The sequence below is a fragment of the Gekko japonicus genome, unplaced genomic scaffold (assembly GCF_001447785.1).
Source record: "Gekko japonicus isolate JY-2015 unplaced genomic scaffold, Gekko_japonicus_V1.1 scaffold78, whole genome shotgun sequence".
NCBI classification, from domain to species: Eukaryota; Metazoa; Chordata; class Lepidosauria; order Squamata; family Gekkonidae; genus Gekko; species Gekko japonicus.
The window spans coordinates 2,061,776-2,074,433 of NW_015165236.1; the positions used below are offsets into that span (position 1 = coordinate 2,061,776).

At 62.2% G+C, this 12,658-nt stretch overlaps 2 protein-coding genes across 2 annotated transcripts in view; one reads left to right on the forward strand and one right to left on the reverse strand.

The window, feature by feature from the left end:
* RGS11 (regulator of G-protein signaling 11) overlaps positions 1 to 4,459 on the forward strand; it is an 11,980-nt gene extending 7,521 nt beyond the window's left edge. The window contains exons 12-24 of the mRNA XM_015409897.1: positions 3 to 54; positions 146 to 204; positions 308 to 384; positions 479 to 560; positions 926 to 994; positions 1,799 to 1,828; positions 2,035 to 2,096; positions 2,483 to 2,596; positions 2,760 to 2,875; positions 3,089 to 3,176; positions 3,475 to 3,613; positions 3,794 to 3,876; positions 3,972 to 4,459. Of these exons, the coding sequence (XP_015265383.1) occupies positions 3 to 54; positions 146 to 204; positions 308 to 384; positions 479 to 560; positions 926 to 994; positions 1,799 to 1,828; positions 2,035 to 2,096; positions 2,483 to 2,596; positions 2,760 to 2,875; positions 3,089 to 3,176; positions 3,475 to 3,613; positions 3,794 to 3,876; positions 3,972 to 4,101 (1,101 nt within the window). The 3' untranslated portion in view covers positions 4,102 to 4,459. The remainder of the gene's footprint in view (positions 1 to 2; positions 55 to 145; positions 205 to 307; positions 385 to 478; positions 561 to 925; positions 995 to 1,798; positions 1,829 to 2,034; positions 2,097 to 2,482; positions 2,597 to 2,759; positions 2,876 to 3,088; positions 3,177 to 3,474; positions 3,614 to 3,793; positions 3,877 to 3,971) is intronic.
* A 3,010-nt stretch (positions 4,460 to 7,469) lies between these two features.
* Positions 7,470 to 12,658, reverse strand: part of FAM234A (family with sequence similarity 234 member A) — a gene marked incomplete at its 5' end in the record, with an annotated part of 7,520 nt that continues 2,331 nt past the window's right edge. The window contains 7 exons of the mRNA XM_015409898.1: positions 7,470 to 8,448; positions 8,536 to 8,638; positions 9,115 to 9,267; positions 9,815 to 9,893; positions 11,364 to 11,507; positions 11,973 to 12,114; positions 12,264 to 12,396. Coding sequence (XP_015265384.1) covers positions 8,237 to 8,448; positions 8,536 to 8,638; positions 9,115 to 9,267; positions 9,815 to 9,893; positions 11,364 to 11,507; positions 11,973 to 12,114; positions 12,264 to 12,396 — 966 coding nt within the window. The remainder of the gene's footprint in view (positions 8,449 to 8,535; positions 8,639 to 9,114; positions 9,268 to 9,814; positions 9,894 to 11,363; positions 11,508 to 11,972; positions 12,115 to 12,263; positions 12,397 to 12,658) is intronic.

The window sequence follows — 12,658 nt, forward strand, 5'->3', positions numbered from 1 at the left end:
AGACGCCGTATTTCTGGATGAGCACCAAGTGGCCGGCCACAGAGCTCGACTATGGTAAGCAGCCAGCACCAAGTCAGGGGAGGGGCAGGAGGGGAGGGGGCTGTCCCTCCACAGCCAACTCTCTCTCTCTCTCTCTCTTTTGCAGCCATCTACCTGGCAAAGAAGAATATCCGCAAGCAGGGGGACCTCATTGAGCATGAGAAGGCAAGCGGACGAGGGAGGGGTCTCTGCTGCTGCTGCTGCTCTTGTGGCTGGCCGGCCCCCTGCCCTGGGGACCCTGGCTCAGCCTGCCCGCTGCCTCTCCCAGGAAGACTACAGCCAGCTGCACAAGAGGATCAACCACGCGTGGGACTTTGTGGTCATGCAGGCGCGAGAGCAACTCCGGTGAGCTGGCCTGAGCGGCCGGGATGCGGGGCAGGCCAAGGGGGGGGGGGAGGCGGCAGCGGCGGAGGCCCTGACGCTCCCTCCCTCCCGACAGAGCAGCCAAGCAGCGGCGGAGGGGGGATCGCATTGTCACGGAGTGCCAAGAGCAGGCCTACTGGCTTGTGAACAGACCTCTGGTAGGTGGGGGAGGCCGTGGCTGCTGGGTGGGGATGCGGCTGGACTGCCTGCCTGCCTGCCTGCCAGCCAGCCACCTTGCTGGACCACACGGCACACCCCTCGCCCTGCTCTCCTCACCCCTGAGCCGGGCAGAGGAAGGGGCCTTGGCAGCCCCTTTGGCGGGGTGCCTTTTCCACCCACCGCCCTCTTTGGTGGGGCAGGGCAGGGCAGGGCAGGCCTGCCTGTGGGGCCGGGCAAAAGCCTCCGGAGCAGCCAGCTTTGGCCTCTTGTGGGCTCTGGAGGAGGTCCCTGGAGATGCTTGCCAAGGTGGAAGGGAGGGAAGCCGGGCTCTAACCCTGATGGGCTCTGCTGTCTTCTTCTGCAGCCGGGATCCCTGAACATGATGGAACTTGGGCCAGAAGGAAGGAACCGCCATGGGACCAGGGTGCAGCGGGTGAGGACAGCTGGGGGAGCGGGAGCAGAAGTGGGCGGCGGAAGGCCAGCTTCCTCCCGTGTCACTGGGGGAGGGGGGGTTGGAGGAGAGGCTGCGGCCTGCTCACGGATTGTCCCCCCCTTCCCCCCCCGTGTGCTAGTTCTGAAAATCTCCAGGCCAGCTGGCCATATCCCTTGGCATTCTACCTCCGGTCCCTCCTGGGCCGCTCCCTGCTCCTGTCCGCCCACGGCCCCCTCGGCTCCAGGGCCACCCTCCTTCCTCCTGGCCTCTCTGGCCCTGGGGGGCGGGAAGTGGGCAAGGAGGGCCTCTCGGGAGCCCTTGGGGGCTTTCCCCGCCCTGCTGCCCTGCCTGGTGCCAAGGTGTGGGGGGGGAGCCCCAACGTCCCTCTGGACTCTGCCCCGCCCCCCAGCGCCATGCCTGATAACTTGTTCTGCTCTACAGAGCTCATCTCTAAACTGGGGGGGGGGTTGTGGGGGGGGGCTAGGCTTGTTTCTGGCCCTCCTTTGCTCCGCCGAGGCCAGGTACTCGTGCCTCCTCCCCTCCCCAGGCTGACCAATGAGCTCTCTTCTCTCTTCTCTGTGCTGCCCTGTCTGTCTGTCCACGTAAGTCATCGACATGACCACCGGTGCAGGATGCCCGTGGAGGCTGGGGTGGGCGCCTGGAAGAGCCCAGGGGGCAAGTGGGGTGGGGGAGAGCACTTGGGCAGGGGGCGGGGGCCCCCCTCAGTGGCTAGAGAAGGGGGTGGGGCAGACAGGGCCTGGCTGCTGGGCTCTGAACTTTCCCCCCCGCATTGCTCCGTTCCAGGTGAAGAATGCCGATTACTACAAGCAGGAGGTGAGTGCGAGTGGGGGCGCGTGTGTGTGTGTGTGGAGTCTCAGCCTGGGCCAATGGAATCTGGCCTGCTCCCCACCGGGCAGGCTGGGACAAGGGGCGGCTGGGGACAGGTGGGGCTGGACGGAACGCTCCCCCCCACTGTCTGCTGAGCGGTCTCTGAGAGCTCCCCAAGTTGCCCCTCCCACCCTTTTCTCTTGGGGGTGCAGATCCGCTTCTGCCGTGCAGCCATGAGCAGGACCCGGGTCAAGTCTTCGATTTGCTTGGAAGGGTGAGTGAGTCTTCTGCGGCGTGTGTGCGTGCGTGTGCACGTGGTCTTCGTCTCTGCCCCTTGCCACCCCCACCCCCCCAGAGTGAAGAGCAGCCTGCCTCTCGTCTCTGGGCCAGGGACAAAAGGGCGCCTTCCTCGGCCACGCTCACGGGAGGGGGGGGGAGAGGCCAGCGGGAAGTCTCTGCTGGGAGGGGAGGGGACGGGGGGGGCGCCTGGGTCTCCAGGTGCGCAGAGCACTCTGTCTCTCTGCCACCTGGCCCTTCCTCAGAGGAGTTCATGGGAGGGATCCCTCCACCATCTAGAGAATCTGACTCCCGACCCGCCAGCCCACTTTGCTGGGGTGTGTCGGGAGGGAGAAGTGCCCACCCCTTGCTCGTCTTCTGCAGATACATCAAGTTCAACGATCAGTATGTGCCCCACGACCCCATCATGTCCGGCTGCCTGCCCAGCAACCCCTGGATCACAGACGACACCACGTACTGGGCCATGAACGCCCCCACGTGAGTGCCGCCCCCCCCCCAAGGTAGCTGCGTGGCTCCCGGCAGTGCTGCCGGGGAGGGGGCACGGAATCTGGAGTCCCCCCCCGGTGCTGGGCAGTGGGAGGATCTTAGACTCCAGAATGGTCAGATTCCCTCCCTCCCTCCCTCCCTCCCTGCCCTGCAGGGTCTCTGTGCCCACCAAGCTGCGGGTGGAGCGCTGGAGTTTCAGCTTCCAGGAGCTGCTGAGCGACCTCCTGGGCCGGGGGCAGTTCCTGGAGTTCCTCCAGAAGGAGTTCAGCGGTGAGTGGGGGGGGGGTGAGTGGGGCTCTCCTTGGGGCCCCCGCCCCAGGGCTGAGAGGAGGAGCTCTTGGTGTGTGTGGGGGAGGCAGCTGTGCCCCCCGCATTGCCCAGACAGGAGATTTGTGGAGGGGGGAGGAGGCGGCGAAGGCAGCAGAGCAACCATGGGGAGGGCACTTCCCGGCCTGTTCTTCTCTCTCCCCCCCCCCACCCCAGCTGAGAACCTGAGTTTCTGGGAGGCTTGTGAGGCCCTGCGCCACGGGGAGCAAGCGCGCATTGGCGAGATGGTGGACTCGATTTACCAGTGAGTGGCTTCCCACCACCCGAGGAGGAAGGGAGACACACTGACCCGTGGTCTTTGGGGAGGGGGGAGGGTCTGGCTCCCTTTCAGTGTCGGGTGGTGGTGGGGATGTCTTTGTCTTTGGGGGTATATGCCTTCGCTGGCCAGCCCCTCCCTACCCGCCTGGACAGGCCGGCTCGCAGACAGGCCTCCGTTCCACCCGCGAGAGCCGCGAAGGAGCCCCCCCTCTGCCTGGGCCAGTTCTTGCCTCCCCGCCTCCTCCCCACCCCTGGTAAGGGGCCCGCCCCATCTTGATCTCTAGGCAGTTCCTGGCACCCAGCGCCACCCGCTGGGTCAACATCGACAGCAAGACCATGGAGCGCACTTTGGAGGGCATCAGGAACCCCCACCGCCACGTGATGGACGATGCCCAAATGCACATCTACATGCTCATGAAGAAGGTGCCGGAGCCGGGCTTGAGCCTCCCCCCCCCAAAAACCTGCCCTGCGAGGGGTGGCGGCGGCGGCTCTGGGGGCAAATGGCGGCTGGGTGCCTGGGGGGGAGTGGGTCCAGGCCTGCGGGGGGTGGGGGAGGTCTCTGCTGGACTCGGACTGTGACTGCGCTCCCCCCCCCGCCCCAAGGACTCCTACCCACGCTTCCTGAAGTCCGAGACCTACAAGAACCTGCTGGCGGAGGCCCTGATCCCCCCGGAAACCAAGAAGCGGTGAGCAGCGGACGGGGGCAGTGGGGGCCGGCGGGAGCGGCTGAAGGGCGACTCTGGGGCTTAAGCCCCCCGCCCTCTTGCTGTCCCCCACCCAGGGTGTTCCCTTTCATGCGGAAGCCCCGCCACTCCAGCCCCAGCCCGGCCCTCCTGCCTTCCGGGGACCACGAGATCAAGGTGGACGAGAGAAGCAGAGGCGGCCTGGAGCCTCCGGACTTTCTGGCCTGAATCCGGACAAGCCCGGGGAGAGCTTGGCCCCCACGGCCCCACCCAGAACGAAGCCGGGGATCTGTGTCGACGAAGGGATGGGACGGCCCCACCAGGCAGGCAGGCAGGCAGGCCCCGGACCCTCCTTCTGCCTTGCCTCATTTTGTGTGTGTGTGTGTGGGGGGAGTATGCCCCCCACTCCCCCACGCGTTCTTGCCTCAGGACTCGCCCCCCACCTCATCCCGGAGCCCCTGCGTGCCGCCGCCCCACGGAAGAAGCACCCTGCCCCTTCCCTGCTCTCGCCCCTGCCCCTTCAGGGGGCAAAATGTCCCCGGATCCTTGACTGTCTGGCAGAAGTGAAACGCAACCAGCCTGCTACTCCACCTGTGAGGAAGAAGCTGAAAGGAAAAGTAGAAAGGGTCAAAACCATTGGGGAAGCTTGGAGACTATTTGAAACTACAATCCTAGAAGCTCAGAAAAAATATACACCGCAAGTTAGGAAAGGCACAAATAGGTATTGAAAAAAGCCTGCACGGTTAAGAAACAAAGTGATGGAAGCTGTAAAGGGTAAGAAGAATTCCTTTAAGCGGTGGAAAGCTAGTCTCAGTGAGGTTGATAAAAGGGAACACAGGCTGTGGCAAATAAAATGCAAGTCTGTGACCAGGCAGGCAAAAAGGGAATATGAGGAGCATGTAGCAAAAAATATAAAGACCAACAATAAAACATTCTTCTAATACATTAGAGCCAGGGGACCAGCCAGGGAGGCAGTGGGGCTGGAGAAGCTTCACGGGGTGGTGGTGGTGCTGCTGGTGGTGAGCCTGCAAGCGGAGTGGGTGGGGTGGGGGTCCCACGCCTCCTGGGGTGCCCGCTTTCTCATCCTCCCCCTAGCGGCTCTCTCTCCCCCTCCCTTGCTTGGGATTTATAACCCCCCAAACGGGGGGGGGGGGGGGGGGTTCCTCTGGGCAAGCTCAGCTGCTGTTGAAAAAGGACTTATCAGATAAAGCCTCACTTAATCTGGGCAGTGATGGAGCATTCTAAATGTCCCGGGGTGGGGTGTACATCACATCCACGGGTTGGGAAATCTGCTGGCAGAGAGATGGCTCCTCTGTGACCCCCCCACCAGGATTTCCGGGCCTCATCTGGCGTTTGGGTGTGTGTGTGTGCCTGAGAGGCTTAGCGGCTGGAACCAGCGGGGAGGGGGCCTGGCTGCCAGGAGGGACGGAGGAGGGGGTCTCCACGGAGCTGCCGGACCAGGCCTTTGGCCCCGCCTTCCTCCCCCCCCAGCAGCTAGGCCACCCCTTTGCTGGCAGGTGCAGGGGTCCTCTGCAGCCCTCCCCCATGCTGACACCTGCCTCACTGCTCCAGTCAGTGTGGTCCCAGGATGGAAGAGCCTGGACGCGGGGGAGGGAGCCTGCTTGCTGGGCACAAACGGGGTTCCTCCCCCCCTTTGCCTTTGCCGGCCCTGAGCAAAGTGTGGCCCACGCTGCTCCGCCCCCCCCCCCCAACAGACGAAGGGCTCTCCAGTTCACAAAGCTAAATCCTCCCAGGATCTTCCCCTGCCCGCCATCCATCCGTCCGTCCTGCCCCTGCCGCGGGGTAATGGAGGGCCAGAGGGTCACCTTCCCATTGGGGAGCTCTGGCCGTGTGCTTCGTGGAGGTGGGGTGCACGTGCCTGTGGACCCCTCCCTCTGGCAGCCGCTGTGCTGCTGGGTGCAGCGCCCCCTCCCCCGCGCCCCAACCCCCCCCCCTCGAAAAAAAGCTGGTCCCCAACTACTTGGAGGCAAACCCCCCCCCCCGCCCTCCTGGCCGTGGCGGGAGAACGGAAGGGGCTTCTAACTGGAGGGACTCCCCCCTCCCCCAGCTTGGCTAGGGAAGGAGGCCTCAGGAATGGGGTTCCAGGTCTTGGGTCTGGGACTCGTCAGACCTCTTCCACGGCCTTCAGGGCCTGCTCTGGCTCTCTGAATGGCCATCTCCCACAACACCCCTGGAGGAAAAAGGGGTCCCTCATGCCCTGGTGGGCGGCTGGAACAGGCCCTGAGGTAGAATCAGAGAGTGGGAAGGGGCCTCCAGGGTCATCTAGTCCAACCCCCTGCACAAGGCAGGAAATTCACAAATACCTCCCCCTCCACACCCACAGTGATCACTCTTCCATGCCCAGGAGATGGCAAAAGGAAACCTCCAGGGTCCCTGGGGCCAAACTGGCCTGGAGAGCAATGGCTTCCTGACCCCAAAGTGGCGGTCAGCATTTCCCTGGGCGTGTCAGGAAGGGCCACGAGAACTGAGCACCGAGGCGACCCTTCCTGCCCTCCCTTCTCACAATCTGCCTCAGTTCACAGAATCTGCATTTCTGACGGAGGGCCATCTGGCCTCTGCCTGGAAACCTCCCGCCCACCACCTCCTCCTGAGGACGCCCGTTCCACTGAGGAACCGCTCAGGAAGTCCTTCCTGGTGTTTAGCCGAAAACCCTTCGGATTCAATTTCAACCCGTTGGTTCTGGTCCAACCTTCTGGGGCAGCAGAAAATAACTCTGCCCCATCCTCTATAATGACAGCCCTTCAAGGACTTAGAAGATGGTGATCGTCTCCTCTCCAGGCTAAACGGACCCAGCTCCTTCAGCCTCTCCTCGTAGGACTTGGTTTCCGGAAGACCCCCCACCATCTTCGTTGCCCTCCTCTCTGGACGTCTTCCAGCTTGTCTGTCAGTTGTGGCCCCCGAGGTGAAGGAAGCGGCCGCCCAGCAGAGGAGGGCCTGGAAGTGCCATGACTGAGGCAGGGCCGGGAGGACTCTGCCCCCTTAGTGCTAGGATGCCATGACGGGAAGGCAGATTAAGAGCCAGCCAACTGAAACGAACAGCTAGGCATGGGCAGGAGAGGCAGCAAGGCAGGGAGAGAGGGCCAGCTCCCACCCAGCATGCTCTGCGGCAGGCCTCTGTCTCCTCCGCTGGCCAGGAGCGTTGCTCATCCGCACCATGCAGGCTGCCTTGAGGAATCCCCCAGCGGCTCTGGGCCCAGCCGGAAGCACTCGGGGCAGGCAGGGAGGAGAAATGCGTCGTGCCCCCGGGGGGCTGTGGGTCCAATGCTGGCCACGGGCACACTTCATTGGGGCACCCCCACCCCTTGCTGGCTCCACCGCCTCCTTCCTGAAGGCAACCCCGGGCCAGGCCGACCTTCCAGCATGTGGTCTCCCCTTGCCCAGCTTGATACAAGCAAGAAGAACCTCAGAAGAGCCCTGCTGGATCAGGCCAGTGAAAGTCCATCTAGTCCAGCAGCCTGCCTCACGCACTGGCCCACCGGTCGCTCTGGAGGTCCAGCCACAGGGCACAGAGGCCTCCATGTGGTCCTGTCCTGTGACACACACACACACACAGAGACATGCCTCCTGCCGTTAGGGTCGCAATCAAAGGTTTACTGAAACCACAGGAACTGTCAGACCAAGCTCTGGAATGCCCCGGAAGCAATTCCGGAGACGACATCTATGACCAAAGTTCACACCAATCAAGGGCAAAACAAGAGAAAGTTCCTTCACCGTTGAGGAGAAAGCCGCCAGGTGTGCCTCAGCCCTGCCCCGGAGGAGGAGGAGGAGGAGGATGAAGCAACGCAGAACTCCTCTGGCAGCCTGGTCAGACTGGGGGGGGGGGGGCTGGCTGCTCCTCTCTCCCTCCCTCCCTCCGCTGAGTCTTCCACTTTGCTGCCACAGGATCCGGAGACAAGGCACCCAGCAAGGAGATGTCGGCCCGAGAACGGGTCCTGGCCTGGCTCTCCGCAGAGGCCGATGGGATGCAGGGGGGAGAATGCAGGAACGGGTGGGCAGGGCGTGTGCGTGGACCTTGCACCAGGCCCCTGGGAAATCTGGCTCTCCGCAACATCTTCCTGCGATGGTTCCAGTGCCAGCCAAGGGGCCACGTATTCGCCTGTCACCTGAAGTCAAGGACCCTGCAGGAACCTCCCCCCCCCCCAGAAGGTGCTGCCAAGCTCTGCCCGGGGGGCCTGAGGAAAAGGGACTCGTCTCCGCCCCCACAGGCCCTGGGGCCAGCCGCCCACCAGGTGTGGATGCCTCCCAGACCTTCTCGTGGCTTCAGAAGCCTCCGCCACGGTCATCATCTTCTCTGTGTCTGCTCCAGGAACCCTCCGCCTGGGCCGGGGGCCTTGGGGCGCGCTCACCGGGGGCTGTGGTATCGCATCCGGAGGAAGCGGTCCCGGATGTTCTGATCCGTGTCCTGGGCCACTTGGTTCAGCCAGATCACGTGGCTGCCAGCGATATCCTCCTTCAGCTTCCGTTTGGACAGCACCACCAGTCCAGGACCGCTGCCGGTCTCTGGCCCGGTCAGGAGCACGTAGCAGGCGTGGCGACTTCGCTCAAAGAGCACCGCTGGAATCCAGAGCGAAGAAGGGAGTGAGTGTCAGTACTGCCCAGCTGTGTGTGTGTCTGGGGGGGCTGTGGGGGGGGCACACTTACCCTGGAAGACCACAATGGCCTCGGTGCTGTTGTTCATCCACAGGATCATGTTGGGGAAAGAGGAGTGGAACAGGTAGAGGTTCTGGGGGGGCCCTTCTGATTCCTGGGGGGAGAGAGAGGGAGGGGGTCCAGGAGCCAAAGACCAGATCCGAACCCACAGTCTTCTCAAACCTCTTTAGGCATTTCCCCCCAACATACTTTTGGGTTTCCTTTTACATAGAGGATTCGCCTGTTGGTTTTTAATACCTTCTTCCTCTTAACCATACATGTCCACTGCAATAGTGTTTTCTACTACATCACCATACTTTTAATGTAATTGTCCTTGGTACTCTTAATACGTATTTGGATACTTAACCTAAAAACCACTAAAACTGCAGTGTTGTTGGGGCAGGCAGTCTGCCGAAAGAAACTGAATGGGGAGACCAGGACCCCCCCTAAAGAATGGCGTGGGCCCCCCCCCCCCCACACCCAGAAGCAGCTGGAAGGACACCTGGACATGTGGCCCGCCCTGGTTCAGCCCAGGCACTGCTGCCCGGCAGGCAGGCAGGCAGACCCCCCCCCCCGGGGGACGACACTCACTGTTCCGTTACTGCCCGGCTGGTAGTCGCCCCAGAAGAAGAAGAGGGACCTGTGATCGGCAGTGGGCAGCGTGGCTGGGGTGGGAGCCCCGGCTCCCGAAAGAAGGTCCAGCTCCCACTTAATGTCTCCAGAACTGCTCTCCACAATCAGAATCTGTGAAGCAGAAGGAGTGCCTGAGGCAGCCCTCGCCGGGACCCCAACGGCCATCCCTGCCTGACGCTAGGAAGGTGGAGGCCTCTCCCCCCCCCCCCCCCCGAGGATGCCAATGTGAGGCTGCAGCTCAAAGGCCCCTGCCGTCTGTGTCGCGGGCAAGAGACAGAAGGGCCAAGACTCCTCTGACAGCACGTGGCACACTGCGTGGCCATCTGAACCCAAGCAGCAAGAGAGAAGAGGAGACGACTGGATCTATACCCCATGGCCCTTCACTACCCGAAGGAGTCTCAGAGGGGCTTACAGACGCCTTTCCCTTCCCCTCCCCACACCCCCTGTGAGGGAGGTGGGGCTGAGAGAGCTCTGGACAGGAACTGGCTCTTTTTCAAGGACAGCTCTTATCAGAACTATGGCTTGCCCAAGGTCTTTCTAGCCAGGTGCGAGTGGAGGAGGAGTGGGGAATCAAACCCGGTTCCCCCAGATTAGAGTCCGGCGCACTTCACCTTGACACAAAACTGGCAAGGCCAAACCCAGCCGCTTCTCCACAAACCTTCTTTCGGCCGGGTGCCCCTCTGCTTTCCACGACAATAGCGACCTCATCAGGAGCGAAGGATCCAAGCACGGGCTCACTGCAAGAGGGACAAGAGAAAGAGGACATGTGTTTTGGTCAGGCGCCTCACCCAAGACCCTGGAGTAAGCTGACCACGGTCTAAGAGAACGGATCAAAAAAAGGTCCAATGACAGGAGGCAGAGAGTAGGGATCGACGGACAGTTCTCACAAGAGAGGGCAGGAAATCGTGGGGGTCCCACAAGGGTCGCTATCGGGGCTCATCCTATTTAACTTGTTTACAGACCATCTGGAATGGGGGTGGTGAGCAGCATGGGGGGAGGGGGGGAGCCAGGAGGGCAGGTGACACAGAATGACTCAGGATGGTGAAAACCAAGGCAGGCGGTGAAGAGCGACAGTCCAGGAGGATCTCCACTAACTCGGTGGGCGGGCGGCAGTGTGGCCAATGAAGTTCAGTGTGGGGAAGCATAAGGGTGAGGCACACTGGGACAAAAAACCCCCCCAACTTCAAGTCCTCGCTAATGGGGGGTCCGGGCTTGCTGAGAGGGAAACACATCTTGGGGTCACAGCCGACAGCTCCATGGAAGTGCCACAGCAGTGAAGAAGATGGACGTCTACATTAGGGACCATCAGGAAAAGGGCTGAAGACAAAACGGCCGGTATTCTAATGCCTCTGTACCAATCTGGGGTGCAGCCTCGTTTTGGATCCTGTGAGCCGTTCTGGTCCCCGTGCCTCACAAAGAGCACCACAGAGCTGGGGAAAGTGCAGAGGAGGAGGAGGAGGAGGGCAACCGAGATGACCCAGAGGACGGAGCACCCCAACCCTACGAAGAAAGGGAGAGGAGCCTGGGACTTCAGTTCAGGAAAAGAGGCGACAACCAAGGGGAGACATCACAGAGGCTTATCAGGTGATGCACAGGGTGGACAAAGAGAACTTTCCCTCCTCCTCCTCCTCCTCCTCCCCCTCCCAACGTGCTAGAACTTGAGGGCGTCCAATGAAACCGATGGGCAGCGGATTCAGGATGGGCACAGGGGAATACCCTTTTTACACAACAAATGATTAAAATGTGGAATTTGCTGCCAGAGGACAGAGTGATGGCGACGCGTTTGTGGACGGGCTTTAAACAGGGATGGAGGGCTCCATCTGAGGCTACTAGCCACAGTGGCTGAAGGGAACCTCCACATTTAGAGGCAGTAAACCTCTGAATACCAGGAGGCAACATCGGGGGAAGGCCTCGGCCTCTGTGTCCTGTTTGTTGGCCCTCCAGGAGAACCGCTTGGCCGAGGATGCTGGACCAGGTGGACCCTCACTGTCCGGACCCAGCAGGGCTCTGCTGATGTTCAAAAGGGTGGGGGCCTTCCTTGGCCTCCCAGCCCTTCCCCCCGCCCCGTTGTAATGCGAGAAGTTGCTCAAGGGGGTGGACGCCAACACATTACACATTCAGATTTTTAAAGAGAGGGCAGCTCGGTGGTCCTGCTCTGGTCGCAGACGCCTCCCTCCCTCCCTCCCTCCCTCCGGGGCCACCCTGACCTCTGGATGGGGGGCATGACGTCACTGGCCCACCGGGAGCCCAGGCGCTGTCCGTCCAGCAGCTCCAGCGTGGTTGATCTCACAAGCAGGATGTCGGTCCCCGACCTCCCCAGCACCTTCATCACACGGCGGATCTCTCCGGAGCTGGAAGGGCAGAGAGAAGCAACAGACGCCGGGTCAGCCTCCCGTGACGCCCTTGCAGGCCACCACGAGAGCGGCTGAGTGTGCTGCCTGTGACAGCTGCACGGAGGGGGTTCTGGCGTTCTCCGTTCCCCTCCTCCACTCAGGCAGTCACTTGGAGCATGTCCTGTGTTCTCACACACACCGGTCCTCCCGAGTGATCCTGCTGGGGGGCGGGGGCGTTGTCCCTGGAGACCCTGTCCAGACGGGGGCCCTCCCAGCCGGATGCTGTGGCGCTCATCCCCGCGGCCCCCTCCCACGCCTGCTCCTCCAAGCCCTTCCCTTTCTTCCTTGCCTCTGCCACAAGCCCAGCTTCGTCCCGTGCCGGACAGACAGCACTTGCTTTGGGCACTCTTCGTCTCCTCCTCCTCCTCCTGCCTTCAGGCTCTCAGGGCGGGAGCCGTAGGAGGAGGCCAGAGGGGCCGGTACCTGAGCAAGGTCACACGGTGCGTGGCCTCGTCCATGGCCGTCTGCCACTGGGGGTCCTCCTTCAGGCTGGTCTCTCCGTGGCCCTCAGACCCAGACGCCATGGTGTAGAGCTCCTTCAGGGAGTAGCCATACAGCGTGTTTGCTGAGCCAAGGGAAAGGTGGCAGAATGAGCCATGCCGGGTGGAGCACCAGCCGGGCAGCCTCCCTTGGCTTGCGAGCCGACCCCCCCGCCCCCCCCCCCCCCCCCCAAAGCCTCCCCCTTGGCAGTGGGCCGTGGGCCTCCCGGCTCACCTGTGTAGAATAGCACGTAGTGGGCCCCGGTCGCGGTGACTTGCATGAGGTGTCCCCGCCGCCCTGGCAGACGCAGGCTTCCGCCGGATCCAACCTCCTCACCGGACTTTCCGGAATAGAAGCCACTCCGAACCTGCAGAGGTTAGGCGTAAACATCGGTTTACATTTTAATATGCTGGTGCGTTTTATTTGTTCTAAACACTGGAAGTGCCTGCTTGTATTTTAGATTCCTTTTAACATTGGAGACATTTTTTTGCTTTAACGTCTGCCTTGGGAACTGCAGACTGGCTCGCACGGCGGTTTTGAACAAGTCAGTGAAGCAGGAGTCGTGAGTGCGCCTGGGCCCCGCTGCTCCCCCGCCCCCCCCCCCCGCAAAGGGCCCCCTCTGGGATTGT